Genomic DNA, 19,072 nt, shown 5'->3' on the forward strand with positions numbered 1-19,072 from the left:
TTTCAGAGGAGAAGATTTTTGTAAAAGCTAACGACGACGGACGACGACGCCGGACGCCGGACGACGACGCCGGACGCCAAGTGATGGGAAAAGCTCACTTGGCCCTTTGGGCCAGGTGAGCTAAAAATGTGTGTTTAGGGTTTCATGCTAAAGAATAAATTATAGGGATATTAGGTCAAGATATATCAAGCAGGGAAATTCATGTTTTCACTATGACTTAGGTCAATTTCAGTATTGTATTTTTAATTTATCAAAAGTTCATCATTTAGCATCTGTCAATCATTTCTCAAATAAAAAGTGACGAAAATTAACATGATTTAGAACAAATCAGTCTCATATTTTGATAGGATACATTCATAGCTACTAGAGCTGTTTAGAAATTTGATCATGATAGGGGGAATAGGAGGAACTCAAAACTAACAAAATTAGGGTGGTTGCATTTTCACAATAATTTGTATGAATTATAAGTGAAATGGAAAATTTTATATCATGTGAATTAGTAATATTGCAATATTCATGCAATTGCATTATTCGCATTAATAAAAACCTTGCAATACTTTCTGACTTACATGTACTCAATTAAGGGTTGGACAGGAAAACCTAAACACACATGTTTTTTTTTTCATTTGGCCTTAAACTACAATTAGTGCAACAGAAAAACTCTTTACTCACCTTTGTAATACTAAAATATAAATGAGTTATTTCCCTTTATTAAACAACATATTTTTGAATATACATGTATTTATCTTTTATAGCCTTCTAAATCCAAATATCCTTCAGGAAACCTTCAAGAATATCTGATATAATTTGCTTAGAGTGAAAAACACAAATCTATTATACCAGTTTTTCATTTAATGCTTAAGAGAAAAGAAAATATCCGGAAAAATTGCATCTAAAAGGCATATTTATGAGTAAAAAATCTATGACACATCTTAAATTAGCTTGTACAATTATCCAAACATAATATTTTAAAACCGCTTTATAGGCTTTCAACAGATGATTCGGAATTCGTATGGTTCTCACATTGATTGACAATATTACTCATTTCTACAATTAACTATTTCTCAATCGAAAGAACTATGGGTAATTTCAGTTTTATAACACCAAAATAAAAACAAACTTAATACCATTGGCATTAATAATTTGTATTCACATAAAAAATAACTTACATTAAAAAGTTTAAATTTACCTACATGAATAAAGGAACTAACTATCACAATTTATCATGAATCTTGGTTCAAAAAGATGTTTTTAAAAGTATTTTGAGATAACCCCTTGAATACTTACAGGATGGTGTGGATTCAGTATGTGGATCACATCTTTGACATTTTCCCTCTGTTGGTTAAGATAGTCTGTGTAATAAGGCTTGTATGATCTCTCTAGAATTATCTTTCCTTTGTCTAAAGTGTCAAATTATCAAGATTGTAAACAAAATACACAATGACATGTACCCATATTTTGACTATTTTATTTATTGTGTCTGTTAAGTTAATGCATCAATGTGAATATAACGGAATTTGATGAGACTGTCATCAAAGTGAGAGGGTTAGCACTATAAAACCAAGTTTAATCCACCATTTGTTACATTTGAAAATGCCTGTACCAAGTCAAAAATATGACAGTTCTTGTCCATTCGTTTTTGATGCGTTTTGTTATTTGATTTTGCCATGTGATTATGGACTTTCCGAATTGATTTTCCTCTAAGTTCAGTATTTTGTAATTTTACTTTTTTTTTTTTCTGTCTATCATTTATTTTGTTATCAAACCATTGTTTTTCATTTTGTTTTGATTGTTTCTCATTTTTCCATGTCTAGCCCATTTATAGCTGAATATTTGGAATGGGTTTTGTTCATTATTGAAGGTTGTCTCATAATTTCAAAGTTGTGTATTTGTCCATAATAAAAGAAAACGTTTAATGTGTTACCTAACACCTTGACTAAAATTAATTTGACTGGTTTAATGTTCCCTATTGGAATTTTGAAAACAAGGATGGTTTAATTTTCATAAAATTTTGACAAAATATTTACTTTGACCCTTTGACAAAAATAATAAAAATTTCAAAAAACTTGAACCAATCACTTTCTCAGAAAAATTTGATTGGATATATATCAGTTTGAAAAAACACTAATTTTGATCATTGAGAAGCTTAATATTTCAGTGTAATTAAAACGTCTAGCTGATTTTACAGAGTTATCTTCCTTTTGTGTTAGGTACCACCTTAACATACATGTAAGTATATGATCTAAAAGAAACAGATTGTGGTCTTACCTTTTTCCAAATTGATCTGGTCTGGAACTTGTCTAAATTCTTTTGGACAGTAATCCCTTGTTTCACTTTGATTCAAAGTAGTCCTAAAATGGTTACATAAAAAAAACATTATTTATTACTTCTTCATTACAATAAAAACTGAGTAGAACATGTGTTGGTTGATGGTCAAGAATTATTTGAATTTTCAAAAAAAAATTCTAAAAACATACAGTTAAAGGACGACCTTTGACCAATAATGGTTTACTTTTACAAATTGTGACTTAGATAGAGAGCTGTCTCATTGGCACTGATACCACATCTACTTATATATATCTGGCTTAAAAATAAAGAAAAAGATTAATCTTCTTCAGACATCTCTGAAGCATTTACAGATCTAAAAAAAAAAAAAACTGTTGGTTCATTATTCTTCACAGAACGGCCAAGTAATCTTATTATACAGTATACCAACTTATTTTCGCGGATACTTTATTTCGCGTTTTACTCTTTCTTGACCACTTTGCGGCTATTTATTTTCGTGATCTTCTTATTTACTTGATAAATTGTTATAAGGAAAGATCCAAGTTTTACATATTTGCAACAATTAATATTCGCTTTATTTTAAGTCGCGAAAATAAATCGATACAGTAACCCCATGAGGAGGCTCAGTTTTTATTGTAATGAAGAAGTACCAAATAATGAAGTTTTTTTAACAATTCTACAATCTGACTAAAGTAAAAAGAAATCAATTTAATTCTTTAACCCTTTCCTCCACAGTGACGCCTTTTGACGCCACCCCCTTTACTTCATAATGACGCCTTTTGACGCCTGTGTAGTACCTCAGTTCAACGCTTTGACTACAAAGTGTCTACAGTAGACTTAATAAAATTTGTATCCAATATGTAAAGGAATATCGTAGGAATATCCGACTTTAATTCATTTGATGAAATATTTGTTTTTCGCATTGCATTTATAGCATTTTATTGAAAAATCCTTATGCGAATCAAGTATGCAAAAAAAAATTTCAATGGAGGAAAGGGTTAAGAAATTTACCATATTGCTGTTTCATCATCATGCCCACATTTAGAGTGCTGTTTCCAAAACTGAGAATTTACATGCTTTTCACCTGAAAAAAATATCATAAAAGAGTTAAAACATGTGTTGGTCTAAATCTTTGTCCCAGAATCTTTTGAATTTTCAAAAAAGGTTTTTACCCTATAAAATTTAAGATTGTAACAAAGACATTGACTAAAATAAATTTGGCTCTTTAAATTTTCATAAAATTTTGACAAAATATATAAAAAAATTGACAAATTATATAAAAATATACTTTCACACTTTGAAAAAAATATAAAAATTTCAAAAACTTTTGACCACACATTTTAACAGAAAAATTTCATTTAATATATATAGCAGTGTCACAAACACTCTTTCTGATAATTGAGAGGCTTTGTATGTCCTTAACAATAGAATGTGCTTAATGTTCAGTGGTTGTCATTTGTTGATGTGGTTCATAAATTTTTCTTGTTTCTTTTATATATATACATAAGATCGTTGGTTTTCTTGTTTGAATGGTTTTACACTTATAATTTTGGGGCCCTTTTTGCTTGCAGTTCGGTGTGAACCAAGGCCCACTGTTGAAGGCTGTACTTTGACCGATAATGGTTTACTTTTACAAATTGTGACTTGGATAGAGAGTTGTCTCATTGGCACTGATACCACATCTACTTATATATCTGGCTTAAAAATAATTTATCCCATATTTTTCAATTTAGTTTTAATATGCCATAAAATTGATTTTCCAACACCACCAATCAATACATCCAATATTGAACTTCAAGCACCTATTTTTCATGGTGCTCTACATGTGTAATAGTGTTTATTTGTCACTAAAAGTTGTCTTTGCTATGCATAAAAGTATAATTTCATGGACATTGAAAATCTCATTTGTCTGTTATCTTAAGAACACTCCAGTCCAGTGAATGATTTCAGTTACTTAACATCAGAGTGCAATAGATTACTTTGCTAAGTTAAACAAGAATTTTTTTTTTTAAATGTGTCCATAGTACATAGAGGCTCCACTCGCACTATGATTTTCTATGTCAAGTGGACTGTGAAAATGGGGTAAAAACTCTAATTTGGCATTCAAATGAGAAAGGTCATATCATAGGGAATATCAAGTTGACTGGACTTTATATTCATTAAAAACTATCTTGACCAAAAACTTTAACATGAAGCCAGACAGACAGACGAACGGATGAACAAATGAACAGACAAAAGAATGAAGGAAGGCACAGACAAAAAATCAAAATGCCCATAAATGGGGGATAGAAATGGGGTATAATGAGTAAGCAAACCTGAAATATTCTGTTTAATTATTTTTTACCTTATAAAAATTTGAGATTTTTATAAGTATATATATATACTTTTATAAGTATTACCGACTGACTGACCTACTGACATACCATATCCAGAGACTGTAGCTTGTAAAGCCTCCAAAGTTTCTACCCTACTGTCCACCCAGGCAGGATAAATGTTGGCTGTTCTCATTAATAAATCTTCTATTGGTCTCTGTAATTTACCTAAAATATATAATGGTGACACTTCTAAATATTCATGATATTTTAAACATTTCCTGTTTACAAAACTTTAAATTTTTCGAAAAACTAAGGATTTTTTATCCCAGGCATAGATAACCTTAGCCGTATTTGGCACAACTTTTTGAAATTTTAGATCCTCAATGCTCTTCAACTGATGAGTCTTATGTAGACAAAACGCTAGTCTGGCGTACTAAATTATGATCATGGTACCTTTGATAACTATTTACACCACTGGGTCGATGCCACTGCTGGTGGGCGTTTCTTCCTCGAGGGTATCACCAGTCCAGTAGTAAAAACTTCGGTGTTGACATGAATATCAATAATGTAGTCATTTTATAAACTTCCTGTTTACAAAACTTTGAATTTTTTGAAAAACTAAGGATTTTCTTATCCCAGGCATAGATAACCTTAGCCGTATTTGACACAACTTTTTGTTAGATCCTTAATGCTCTTCAACTTTGTACTTGTTTGGCTTTATAAATATTTTGATATGACCGTCACTGATGAGTCTTATGTAGATGAAACGCGCGTCTGTCGTACTAAATTATAATCCTGGTACCTTTGATAACTAATTAGTGTGTAATTTACCTAAAATCCAGGATATTGCCAAATGAAAATTTTATTTTTATATAACATAAAATTGAGAATGGAAATGGGGAATGTGTCAAAAAGACAACAACCCGACCAAATAAAAAACAACAGCAGAGGGTCACCAACAGGTCTTCAATTTAGCGAGAAATTCCCGCACCCGGTGGCGTCCCTCAGCTAGCCCCTAAACAAATATATACTAGTCCAGTGATAATGAACGCCATACAAATTTCCAAATTGTACACAAGAAACTAAAATTAAAATAATACAAGACTAACAAAGGCCAGAGGCTCCTGACTTGGGACAGGCGCAAAAATGCGGCGGGGTTAAACATGTTTGTGAGATCTCAACCCTCCCCCTATACCTCTAACCAATTTAGAAAAGTAAACGCATAACAATACGCACATTAAAATTCAGTTCAAGAGAAGTCCGAGTCTGATGTCAGAAGATGTAACCAAAGAAAATAAACAAAATGACAATAATACATAAATAACAACAGACTACTAGCAGTTAACTGACATGCCAGCTCCAGACTTCAATTAAACTGACTGAAAGATTATGATTTCATCATATGAACATCAGGCACAATCCTTCCCGTTAGGGGTTTAGTATCATACCATCATAACATATATGAGAAGAACATAACCCGTGTCATGCCAATAACTGTTTTTAGAATAAATATGTTTAGTTCCGATGCAAAGACCTTATCAGTGACTCAATATTAACGCCAAAATATGCAATCTTTAATGACTTGACAACAGTATCGTAATTATATCCTTTCTTAATAAGTCTATTCAAAGGTTTTGTAAGTTTCTGAGGTGAATACTGACACCTTTGTGCTTTATAAAGAATATTTCCATAAAAAATTGGATGTGAAATACCTGAACATATTAGAAGTCTGCATGTTGAGCTATATTTACGAATGATGTCTTTATACCGATGATAAAATTTAGTAAATGTTTTGACTAGTTTGTGATATCGAAAACCCAGGTGTAATAATTTTTCAGTAATACATAAATTTCTCTCGTTAAAATCTAAAACATTGTTACATACACGAGGGAATCGTACAAGTTGAGATATATAAACACCGTAAGATGGTGACAAGGGAACGTCACCATCTAAAAACGGATAATTAACGATAGGAAATGAAAAATCATCCCTTTTATCATAAATTTTAGTATTCAGCTTTCCATTAGTGATATATATATCAAGATCGAGAAAAGGGCAGTGGTCATTGTTAGTATTAGCTTTATTTAAAGTAAGTTCAACAAGATAAATTTCATTAATATACATACTAAAGTCGTCATTATTGAGAGCCAAAATATCATCCAAATATCTAAAAGTATTATTAAATTTGTTTATCAGATGTTGTTTCGATGGGTCTTTGCTTATTTTTGTCATAAATTGTAACTCATAACAATACAAAAACAGGTCTGCAATAAGTGGTGCACAGTTAGTCCCCATTGGAATTCTGATAATCTGACGATATACGTATGTTTCATTAGTATCTGTAATTTTGATTGACTGTCAACAATCAGGAGGAAGAGGCGGATTTAGGAGGGTGGGGGTGGGGGGGTTATATAGGGAATCACTGAAGCGTAACGGGAGCGGGCCCCTTCTTAGGCAGCCAGTTGGTTATCGCCACTGGGAGGTACTTCAATAATAAATTTGATTAGGTATAAACTGCCAAAGCTTTAACCACATGCATTCTGGTCCGAGACCACAATTAATTCGTAGTGCATTTCTTTTAGAACATAAATGAAAATTTCAAAAATCCCACCTGCGCTTTCTCAATAAATTTTTTACAGTGTGTTGTACTACTTTGGGACAAATTATATCAAAATTATAGAAAACTTCATCGGCTCTAACTCAAAATATGGACAATTTTATGTTTAGGGCGTCTTGAAATCTTTTGACAGCTTCCGAAGTGCTAATTTTTAACCTTTTTCAGCTGGACCAAATCACTACTTTCCTTTTAAATTCTGGACCCAAATTTTTTTAGTGTAATTTCACCCCCCTACTTAAAATTTGAGGCATAAAACATGGAGAAATAAATTTGGAAGGGGTATAAAAAATATTGGCAAGTAACCCACTGTCAACACTAGGGACTATATTTGTGGACAACAAAAATCAAGGGACGACAATTGTGGTCTCAGACCTTCTGTGACAAAGTTAAAATAATGCATAGAGAAAGAAATGATACAACTCTTAATTTCATGGTCGTAGCATAGAAATGTAATTTAAGAATTGAATGCTTCTAGATACTCTTTTATCGTGTTCATTATCATACAGAATGTGCTTAGTCAACACTTTTATATCCATGGCCAATAAAATTATAAAAAGAAGCAATCAATTCTGAAGTAACCATTTTACTTTACTTTTTTTTAAATGTGTGCAGCAGGGTCAACATGATCTAAGGCAATTTCTTACAAGCAGATTTTCCAAGATTTACAACCAGTAGTTAACTTTGGAGTACCAGATGCACAAAATATGTTACTTTTAAAGCCATGGGTAGCTAAAATAAAGGTTTTGTAAAATTTTGACTGTTAACATATGCCTAAATAATCAATACATTAAGAAAAGCTCTTACTAGACAGATATTTCTGGGCTTTGTTCCATTCCTCTATCCCTGAGTTCCACTTTTTCAGAGAATTGCAACCTTTTAATGTTTTACTTGTTTTCTTAGAATCTCCTGCTGATGGGTTGGTCTTTAACAGATGCTAAAACAGAAAGTATATGAATAGATTACATTTCTGTTACATTGTATTTTGTCTAATATTCTATTCTATTTCTATATATAATTTAATTTTGGATGTAACACGTCTTCTGATTGGCTGACGTTATTTTGTTACCAGCCCATAGACATAATTTAGTCATGTGACCGTGACGTCATCAACGTTTTTTCATGGTTTTCTACGTTTTAAAATGGAATTTAGAATTAAATTATAAGAAATGACTGTAATATTTTTTCTGTCCATTCGAAATAACATAAAAAATGTGGTGCACACTGTTAAATAACCGGCTACGCGCGTTATTCAGTGTGCACCAAATTATGTTATTTCGTCATAGACAGAAAAAATATTACAGTCATTCCTTAAATGTTTTTTTTATTTTATCAGATAAGAGCCTGGTAACTATTGAAGTCAGCATCACTTAACAATGGTAATTTAGAGTACGCATATCCTTTTGTTAAATAAAATCAATGATGTTTAAAGGGAAACTTCGCAAAAAAATCAAAAATTGATATTATGTCCATTCTGTATAAAAATTCTCAAAATTTATAGATATTAAAGTTTTATTCCGCTAGATAAGAGATCACCATCGATTTTAAATTTTGAGTATCAATTCTCTGCGTTCCGCCATTTTGTCATCTTCTACGATTAAAAATCACGATATGTCTATAAACCACAAAGCACCAAAACTACAGTAACCGATGTAGTCGAAATTGCGTGTCGATATCTTGTCAATCGTACGGTTGTTTTATCTGACTAACTAACTTGATACGGAAAATGTTCTTATTTTTTTTTAAATAACCATAGTCTGTTATTTTTAAACTGTTAATATTGGAATTAATTAAAAAGTCAAAGTTCAAATCATAAATAAGTGTTCCGTGAAAATTATTTTCGAAAATGTAAATCGTTCATAATTCTTTAAAGTAATAAACTTTATTCAAATAAATTCGGATCTTCCCTCATCTGATCACCAGCATGGCTTAAGGTATTACTCCCAAAGGTATTGTGAGGGGTGTGAGGTGACACGTCCAGGTATTCAAGCGATTTCCTGTCGGGCTTGCAAGTTCATGCATCGTTTCACTTCTGATCGGTGTACACGGCCGATAACTTATAACTTTCCATTTTGAACTATCAGGTGTATAATATACATCTCTGTCTTGCGTGTCCGAAAGTGATATAATATACTAGTCATTACTTAACTCATATGCTTGTTTATAAATATATATCATTTCTGGTGTAAAGAATATTATTTATAAAAATATAAATAATACATAAAAAAAAGATTTGAAGAAATAAAAATCTATTTACATATTTTTTCCAAGGGTTAATTTGGGAAAATGTAATATAAACTCGTTGTCAATAGTAAAGGACAGATTGGAACATACCAGAAATATTGATTTAAAAAATGTACGCATTTGCCGACGGTTCGTTTATACGCCTGGATAGAAAGTTACGGAACTATAGCGCAATTTTAATTATATACATGAATACATTGAACATAAGAAAGAAACATACATTTTGTGTAAAGTGGGGTAAAAGTTTTGTAAATAGACTAGTCCACGTATGCCAACAGTATGTAATCAACGAATTCGATAGACTATTGTATACCAAGAGAAGAAGAAGAAGAAGAGAACCAATTTGATTTAAATACAGGTCGATATATAACTTGCTTTGGTTTATCGAAGTTATGAACATAGTAAAATCACAGATTTATATATCAATTAGTTTGTTCTCGAATAAAGGGAGAAATTCGTCATCATCACAATTCTTCCGACATTCATGTAATATATATGCAACTGGACGTACACTAATAATCCCCAAGGGATGCGAATATTTTCTAAGAAAACTATTGAGTATTAAAGTTTCAAATCAATTTCGGGATTAATTTTCTTTCTTGATATTCAATGACAGCAATTTAAAGAATAAACTGCTTGTCCGCTTTAGGGGTATTCTTGCCAGTTGAACAGACTTATCATTACATTAAAAATGATACACTTTCTAAGATTTATATGTCCAACAACGACCCACTGCTCTACATGTGTTACTAACAGCATAAGATAGCAATTCTTTCGTTAGGTCAATTCTCTTTCGTACAATACCAGAAAACATGGAAAATAAGTTCTTTAAATTTTGACTCTGGAATTAATACCATTTTTTCGTGCGACAAACTTTATTTCTAACTAATTAATGTGTTTTTATAGGCTAGCTCAAATCCTCATCCAAATAATATAATCTATATGTAATAATCCCTTCCTACCACACCAAGATTTAATGCCGAGCGGTAGACATATTTTAGGTACTAGTTAAGTAATTAAATGAACAATAGATAACAATAATAAATCATAAATGTGCAAAGATTTAAAAACATTTTTTTTTCTTTATTCGTACAATTATATTCCGCGTCGGTAGAGTTATCTTCAGATAGTTTCAGATATTAATTAATACATGGGTTTCAAAAGTCTAAATGTAAGTGTTCTCGTACATTTTTTTGCCTAATAAAGACAATCAAAATGATTTGGTAAAGCTATTTCTAATTTCTAAGTTCCCCTTTTTTATGAGACTTAAATCAAGGACAAGAGGTGTATAACATTTTATTCTGACACATGAATTAAGTTTCCCGTCTTTAACCGAAAACTGTTTATTTCTTAGTAAATTAATTTATTTGAATTCAAATAAATAATAGCACCAAATATAATTAAATAATTCCATAGCGATCTATTTTTATTTGTCACCTGTATTTTTAATGTGTGTATAAATGCTCCCTTGTTTTATAATCCACTGATCCGAATAGACAGTTACACCTGGCAAGGTGTGCCCTAGAGACGTGGTTAAATACCGAAGTGCAAATAACAATTTACCTTTAAACAAGCCATCTACAAGTATTGCCACAGAACCGTGAATACACACATCGTATAAACCTAGTCATAGCAGAGATAGTAAAAGGTCAATAAGAGTACACCAACATATTGTCTTTACAGATTATTGTACTTTAATTTGTTCACCTTATCAGTCCGAAAATGCATAAATTAAAAACTTTTTGTCTTGTCTAAAAAAATAATTCGAATATATACGTTTAACATAGAAAATTTATCTCATGAATGTGTACAATGGCACGTCTGTGCGTTTTATCTTCTTATTATCGGCTGGTTATTAGATAAAGCATAAGTCATCGGCGCGCTTACGATTACGTTAAAATATGATTAAAAACCAAGACTTTTAATGATTGTATTTTAAATCCCGGCATGCAAAAACCAGGAGAAAACGTCACGACCTACAGGAAGTAGTTAATATTTTTTCATTAATTATTGAATTTCTCCTTTATTACTGCACATTTAGCGATAAAACTTTGTGAATATATATATTATTTCATTCTGAACATATTTAAACCATAAGAAAAAAATCGCGAATTTTCCCTTTAATAACAAGAATGCCCTATATTGTAAATTTTTGTGTGTGTCCAACTTTTGTATTTTCTTAGAATAACATATTTTAACCACAAAATAAACCCTATGCAAATATTTCACTCTCCATTTAGAAGTCTTGTACAAAGCCCTAAATTGTGTTAAAATGAACACAGCAAAAATTTAATTGCCCTTTCATGGCCCAAACCACTAGGAATGAAACAAGAATGTGAAGATAACCTGAGGTATGGTTTATGTCTACAGAACAGCAGGCTCCACATTCCCAGTAACGAGGGGGGATAGGACCTTTATCGGACTCCGGGATCAGGTGTTTTTAAGTTCGGGATTTCGAGATTGATCCTTTCGGGATCCGGGAATTCTTTTTTTTTTAATTTCGGGATGTCGGGATTTAAGTTGTTTAAATTGGGGACCTCGGGATTTCATGTTTTTAAGCCTGGAATTCGGGATCAGGACCCCTCCTATTCCCCCTTATACACTGCTAAATATATACTGTGGATTCATTGATATTCATTAGATACCAATTTTCTTTGAATTCGTGGTTAAAGGTGAACCAGGATTTTAAATGCTCCATGAATTACACATTTTCTATAGCCCTGTATGTCAGAAATAAGTATCCACCAAAATGTATATTTTACTCAGTCCACAAAAATTGGTACCCACGAAAAATAAATGAATCCACAGTAAGTCAAAACCCTAATTTGAAAATACTGTATACATTTATAAAAGTTAATCATCTGATCATAATGAACATCTGTACCAAATTTAAACAATATTAAAGTGGATGTGACTATGTTCAAGATAAAAATGCCTGAACTTTGACCAGAAAGGTCAGAGACAAATAGAGACACACAGACAGAAAACAAAATGGTAGACATGGTAGATGGGGCATAAAAAAAAACTCTCATTAAAAATTCTCAATTGCTTACAAGGTTTTCTCCCCTTCTCTTAGCTTCTGATTCAAAATCTTCCAGACTTCCCAGAATGCTGTGCGATATGAACTTCCCATCACCTGTATATCTTGGTCCTGTGTAATCTAAACAAAGAAAGATTATACAAATATAATTTATGCATCTGACAAGTACTTTCCAGGATATACATGATATAAAGGGAGGGTCGAGCGCTAATAAACATTTGTAACCCCTCTAGATTTTTTGTGTGCCTATTCAAAGTTATGAGCCTGTAGTACAGTAGTTAGTTCATATCTGTAATATTTGTTTATGTAAATTGTGGTTCATAATTGTTTCTCATTTGTCATTTTTTTTATAAATGTGGTATGAGTTTTGCTCATTGTTAAAGGCTGTGTGTAGACCAATAGTTACTAAATAATTTTTCATTTTGTCTGAACTGCACATTGGTTTTTTTCATTAATGAGATAATAACAGTAAAACCATAATAACAGAAGGTTAGTATGAGGTCTAAGGACATGGTATCTTCTCCTTTTATCTAGATCAGGAGATATTATTGAAGATCATGAAGATATTTAGTTTTTTTCTAGGTTATACCAAATAATGTTCACCCATTTCACAAAAAATGCTTACTAATAACAAATTCCATTGGTCTAAGAGTTACTTGGCTGTCAGAATTTACAGGTTTCATAACAATCACTGTCTTCCTATGAAAAAGAAATATAATACACGTCATAAAATATGTTGGAACTTCAATTATCTGTTCAAGATAAAAGGCTATAAAGTTATAATCAGAAAAAAACATGTTTGTTCCTTCACATGGACAATGATGGATATTAAATACAATCATCGTATACCAAATCTTTTTTTTTTTAATCTTCCTTTCTTTGGCTGTATTTCCAAACTTTTGGTTCTCAAGGCTTCCAACTTTGCATTTTTTATTTCATCACTGATAAGTCTTCTACAGATGAAACATGTGTCTGGTGTACAAAATTAGAAGACTGACAAGTACATGTATCTTTAATGAGGTTAATTTTTTTTTACATGCATATCACTATATATGAGAACAATTAAGTTTATCTCCCATAAATGCTTTATATTCTAAATTGTGAATTTTTGATGCTTCAAATAGTTAGTAAAGTTCATACTTACATAACATTTTCTTTAGGTTTAAATTTCCTCACACAATAATTTTCCACAGTGGGTTCAATCTTGGACATCTTTTTCCTTGGGCCATGTATGTGTTGAATCTGAAGTGTTTAAATACAAAATACATGTATAATGTTCTATGGTCAGGTAGTTGTCTCTTTGACACATTCCACATTTCCATTCTCAATTTTATAATGGTTCATTGATACTGACCTTAGTGTACAGGCTAAACCTGTATTAATTAAAAAAACTATTACCGTCTTTAGGTGTGTATAGTACACACTTTTTTACCCCCAAAAGGCAGTTGTTAGGGGGTGCATATTATACACTAACACTACTACATGTAATATAGGGACATGTAAGACATTTTTTCTTTCTCATTTTTGTACATCTTCAAGACTTTTTTTTTAAATTTATTTTAAAACAATATTTCATGTTTAACATGCCACCTTTCTAATGATTGAATATATAATCCCTTCTCTATTTTGTTGGTGATTTTTCACAGTCACTCCAAATCACCAGTAATCACAAAATTTTCCTGTGTTGGGTTGTTGTCTTTTTGACATGTTTGACACATTTACCATTTCCATTCTCAATTTTAGGCTTAGAAATGTCTTCCATGATTTCTATGGCCTTAAAGATGACACATGTATACAGAATCTGATTTAGAAAAGACTTCTATAGTCTTAAAGATGACTTAATGTCTGTGTCATTTTGGTTTCTTTTGGACAGTCACTCTCGTCACTAGTCTCATTGGCAATCATACCTCATGGCACATCTTCTTTTTTATATTAAAAGCTTACAGGTTGAGAACCTATGGTTTTATGAGTCTTTCTTAGACATAACATGCGTCTGGGGCATATATATATATAAAATTTCAATACTGGTATCTATGATGAGTTTATTTTCATATATAATTGGGTTTTTGTACGCTGCAATAGTCAACTGCATTGAGTTTTCACTTGTATTTATTGCATGATCACCATGATCATAAAAAATATGCACTGATGCAAATATGCAGCTTAATTGGAGTTCTGAGTTGAATTTATCATCACTTACATTTTTGAGAACATCTGCATCAATAGAAAACCTGCGACGTACATCATCTTCTGGTGGTTTTTCTTCTAGTGGCGATTCTAGCGTCTTCCCCCTCCATTTCCCTTTAAAACAATTATAAGGCCAAATAAAAATATATGGTTTTTCCAGTTACCCTATACCTACCCTACTTTTTAGTCGTAAAAATAGCCTACCCTAAAGATTTTTTTGTCATTTTCCATGAAGCACTGTTAAAGTCAATATGTTGCTCCCATAGACTCAATGTAAAAAAAATAACATGAAATAAAAAAATCCCTACCTACCTACCCTAATTTTTTTTTAGATGTAACTGGAACCACACATACTATTTTATTTGGCCTAATGTACGTGATGTATGTGTGCGATTCTAAATTAACAAGGTAACTTTAATACATGTCAGAAAATATTCAGAAAGAATGCTTTATTTATCAATACATTTTTATTGTGTAGTATAATATAATAATAATTATTCAAACATGTCAAATCAGCTAGTACATGACCATATACAGATAATTTTATACAGATAATTTTATTAACCAATCATGGTGCCCAAAATTTGAGCTATACAATCAAATGAATTATAAAATAAAGCACAAGAAAATGATTAGAATGATTAAAGTACATTTAAACAAAAAACCACATGAATACACATTTACACTAATTAACCTGATATAAACCAAGTTATTGACAAAACATAGTTGTTATGGGTGCCACTGTGACCTGGAGCAATTACATAATTCTTTATAGTTCTAGGTCTATGGGAGACAACTCCTGATCAATTTTATTTCCTATATATATATATCTATATATATTTTCTTCTACTATTTTTCAAACAACAATATTTTCTATAATTTTCTTTCGTTCTTCAAAAAGGGAGTGCAATAAATCAGATATCTTTGAAGTAACAAACAAATCTTCAGATGAAAGAATCCAAACAAATTTCATTTCATCAGATAATCTTGAAAAAATTTTGAATTTAGAATTTAAATTAGATAGATGTTGAGATCGCATATCTTTTAGAACAGGACATTTTAAAAGAAAATGTAGTTCGTCTTCAACTGCGTTCTTACATAGCTTACACTTTCTGTCTTCAGCTTTAATTCCAATATACCTCCCTCTTTCGATTTCAAGATCATGACAGCTAGTTCTAAATCTTGTGATTATTTGCCTGTATTTTTTTGAATTCATTTTTAAATATGGTTCAAACATAAAAATATTTTTTAATTTTCTGTAAGTTCTTAATTTATTGCCAGATTGTAACTTAGTACACTTCCCAGAATTGCTTTCTAAACTAGCTAACCATGCAGCTTTCTTTAAATTTAATAGTTAAAGATGTTTTTACTTTTTTTAGAATATGGTTTTGTTTAAAGTTTGACTGGTTAACAAATAGATATTCTAAGTCTAGAAATTTAAATATATGTTTAATGCTTCCTATCCAGGATTCCTGGTTATGTTTGTCCATAGAATGAGATAGATTTATTGCTTCCCTTAGAATAATATTTGAAGGTTCAATATCTTTCCAGGGAATAAAAAATCCACTAGCCCGACGCCCGGGCCTAGATCATTTACGCCTCGGGCAATAAAAATGTGTAATCCGATATGCCCGACGGACTAGTAACAAAAAATTCTTGACGTTTCCAAAACAGAAAGTGAAAAATCCCTTCATCACTATTCTAAGTTAGCCATTTCGATTCAATTAAATCATCCGGGATTCCAAGAATTTGAACCGGTTTGTACAGGTCCTGTTGTACATATTTTAATAAACAGCTGCGCCATAAGCGCATGATACGCCCGACATCTTGTGTGGAAGTTTAATGCAATAATCATAAATAGTTTCTGAGGACGTTTTAAGCAATAACCATTTATTGTTTTTGAGACACGGCCGGACATGTGAAACCCCTCCACCCTGTTTTTTTTTACAAATATCACTAAAACAAAATTTTGAATCAAAACAAAAAGTATAAAGATCTTTAAATTAGTATAACAAAGAAGTGTGTAAATTTTAAGCAATAATCATGAATCGTTTTTGAGATACGGCACGACATGTAAAAATCCCCTCCCCCTTTTTTACAAAATACTCAATAACTCAAAAATGAAATTTTGAATCATCACCAAAAAGTATACAGATCTTTAGATTAATATAACAAAAAAGTGTGTAAAGTTTTAAGCAATAATCATAAATCGTTTTTGAGATACGGCGCGACATGTAAAAAAAACCTCCCCCTTTTTTACAAAATACTCAAAAACTCAAAAATGAAATTTTGAATCATCACCAAAAGTATACATATATTAAGATTAATATAACTAAGAAGTGTGTAAAGTTTTAAGCAATAATCAAGAAAAGTTTTTGAGATACGGTGCGACATGTGAAAAAAACCACACCCCTGTTTTAGTTACAAAGTGCCGTAACTCAAAAAGTTTAAATCTTATTTTCACCAAAAAGTATACAGATCATTTGACTATAATAAGAAACAACTATATTAAGTTTCATGAAATTTGGATAAGTCGTTCTCAAGTTACGGTGAGACATGTTTACGACGGACAGACGGACAGACAGACAGACAGACAGACAGACAGACAGACAGACAGACAGACAGACGGACACCGGACATTTGTATACCATAATACGTCCCGTCAAAATTTTGACGGGCGTATAAAAATAGAACAAATAACTCTGGCATGTCTGGGTGGCCTGGTATCATGTGTTGATTGCAATTCTCGTACTTTAAATATCGATTTCTCATACCATGGCTTGGGGTATTGAACATTGCTTATCGTGCCGAGATTTTCAATTAACGGTATTTGGGGGTATGATGTATTGATTGGTCATGACCTGTCTTGTTGCACAGCTCTTGAGCACGAAACCATGCAACAAAATATTTCTTAATATTTTAGTACAGGAACCCCAGGGACTTCGTCAGTTTCAAAACGAAAAATGGTAGATAAAAAGTAACGAGGATAAAAATTTATCCCCCAAAAATGGTAAATACGACAGGGAAAAGCCCCGGAAAAAAAATAATAGTGTCCAGGACAGCGCTGTCCTGTCAAGTCTTTAGCGCGAGACTCACACATGTTCATGCTTATTTGTCGGCATTTTCCTTTGATCTCTTGTTTTTTTTCTCTTTGATCTCTTTGATATTTTGACCAAATAAACACACATTCACTTCCTGAAAAGTTGGCAGAACTGGGACACATTGATTCCTCTGGCAAGGTTGGCTGTTGCTGATGAAAAAAACAGACAATGCTCTGTGAATATTGCCGTTAGTTGCCCTAAGCACGCCATTCGCCAATAAAAAGTCTGCTTTGAATGTTGGAACAACTAAGTTAGGTTAAGCACCAAAAGAATAAATAACAGATCAACAAAAATGATTAAATACAGTGTATAATGTCTCCTTCAAAACAAAGGACACCCACTTTATATTATGCATCAAACTCTTGTTTTTTAAGGCATACTAGGGCTAGCAGGTCAGTTTTGATGGACTAGCAGTTCTTCCAACAGTGCTAGTAAAATCCTGCTGCCAATACATGTAAGTCCTGGGCTAGTAAGTTGTAACAATTTTTTTTAACCCCTGCTTTCATAAGATGGATCCAATATTTTACCATATTCATTATTACATAATACAGTGTAGGGAGTGAACCTAGTTTTCCTCTACATGCCATATTTGATGTTTTTATATTAACTCCAAGTGAAAATTTACAAAGTTTAGTATGAATTTTCTCTAGTACAAGATAATCAGTTTCTTTATGATTTACTATGCTCATGTTGACATATATTTGTAGATCTTGCAATTCTGACCATTTCTGCCCCTATCATATTTTTTCTTTCAAGATAATAAAAAACCTTATATTTACCCCCACATTCTATTTTTATCCTGTTGGCCATCTTGGTTTATAGGCGTTGATAATGCCAAATGATAACAACTGTAAAATTTTTAGGTAAATTTAATCCAACAGTTTTTAAAACAGGGTTTACAAGATTTTGTAAAAGTTTACAAACATGACAAAGATGACGACTAAATATGACAGAGGCCAAGTGCTGAGAAAAGCCAGCCGAACATAAAATAGTATTTATCAGAGGCGGATTTAGGGGGGGGGGCCCAGGGGGCCCGGGCCCCCCCCTTTTTGGGAAAAAATTTGGTTGCTTATATAGGGAATCACTGAAGCGTGACTGGAGCGGGCCCCCTCTTAGGTCAGTCAGTGGGCCCCCACTTATGAGAATTTCTGGATCCGCCACTGTTTATAGTTGTAAAAAATAGCTGACTATAAAGACTTAAATATTAAAGGTATAAGGCCAAAAAAAAAAATACATGTGTTTCTGCTTGAAACCCTACCTACGTTAATTTTATGTAGTGCCAACC

The 19,072-nt window shown here is 31.9% G+C and overlaps 1 protein-coding gene across 4 annotated transcripts in view; it reads right to left on the reverse strand.

The window, feature by feature from the left end:
* LOC139495215 (MYCBP-associated protein-like) overlaps nucleotides 1-19,072 on the reverse strand; it is a 34,128-nt gene that overhangs the window by 14,370 nt on the left and 686 nt on the right. For 2 of the 4 annotated variants that reach the window (XM_071283438.1, XM_071283436.1), the window contains exons 2-10: nucleotides 14,700-14,800; nucleotides 13,644-13,741; nucleotides 13,125-13,198; nucleotides 12,513-12,619; nucleotides 8,023-8,152; nucleotides 4,698-4,826; nucleotides 3,298-3,370; nucleotides 2,269-2,351; nucleotides 1,288-1,400 (exon numbers count right to left, since the gene is read on the reverse strand). In XM_071283438.1, coding sequence (XP_071139539.1) covers nucleotides 1,288-1,400; nucleotides 2,269-2,351; nucleotides 3,298-3,370; nucleotides 4,698-4,826; nucleotides 8,023-8,152; nucleotides 12,513-12,619; nucleotides 13,125-13,198; nucleotides 13,644-13,711 — 777 coding nt within the window. In that variant the 5' untranslated portion in view covers nucleotides 13,712-13,741; nucleotides 14,700-14,800. The remainder of the gene's footprint in view (nucleotides 1-1,287; nucleotides 1,401-2,268; nucleotides 2,352-3,297; nucleotides 3,371-4,697; nucleotides 4,827-8,022; nucleotides 8,153-12,512; nucleotides 12,620-13,124; nucleotides 13,199-13,643; nucleotides 13,742-14,699; nucleotides 14,801-19,072) is intronic. The other 2 variants (XM_071283439.1, XM_071283437.1) reach the window with 1 other exon arrangement.

The sequence above is a fragment of the Mytilus edulis genome, chromosome 11, assembly GCF_963676685.1.
Source record: "Mytilus edulis chromosome 11, xbMytEdul2.2, whole genome shotgun sequence".
Lineage (NCBI taxonomy): Eukaryota > Metazoa > Mollusca > Bivalvia > Mytilida > Mytilidae > Mytilus > Mytilus edulis.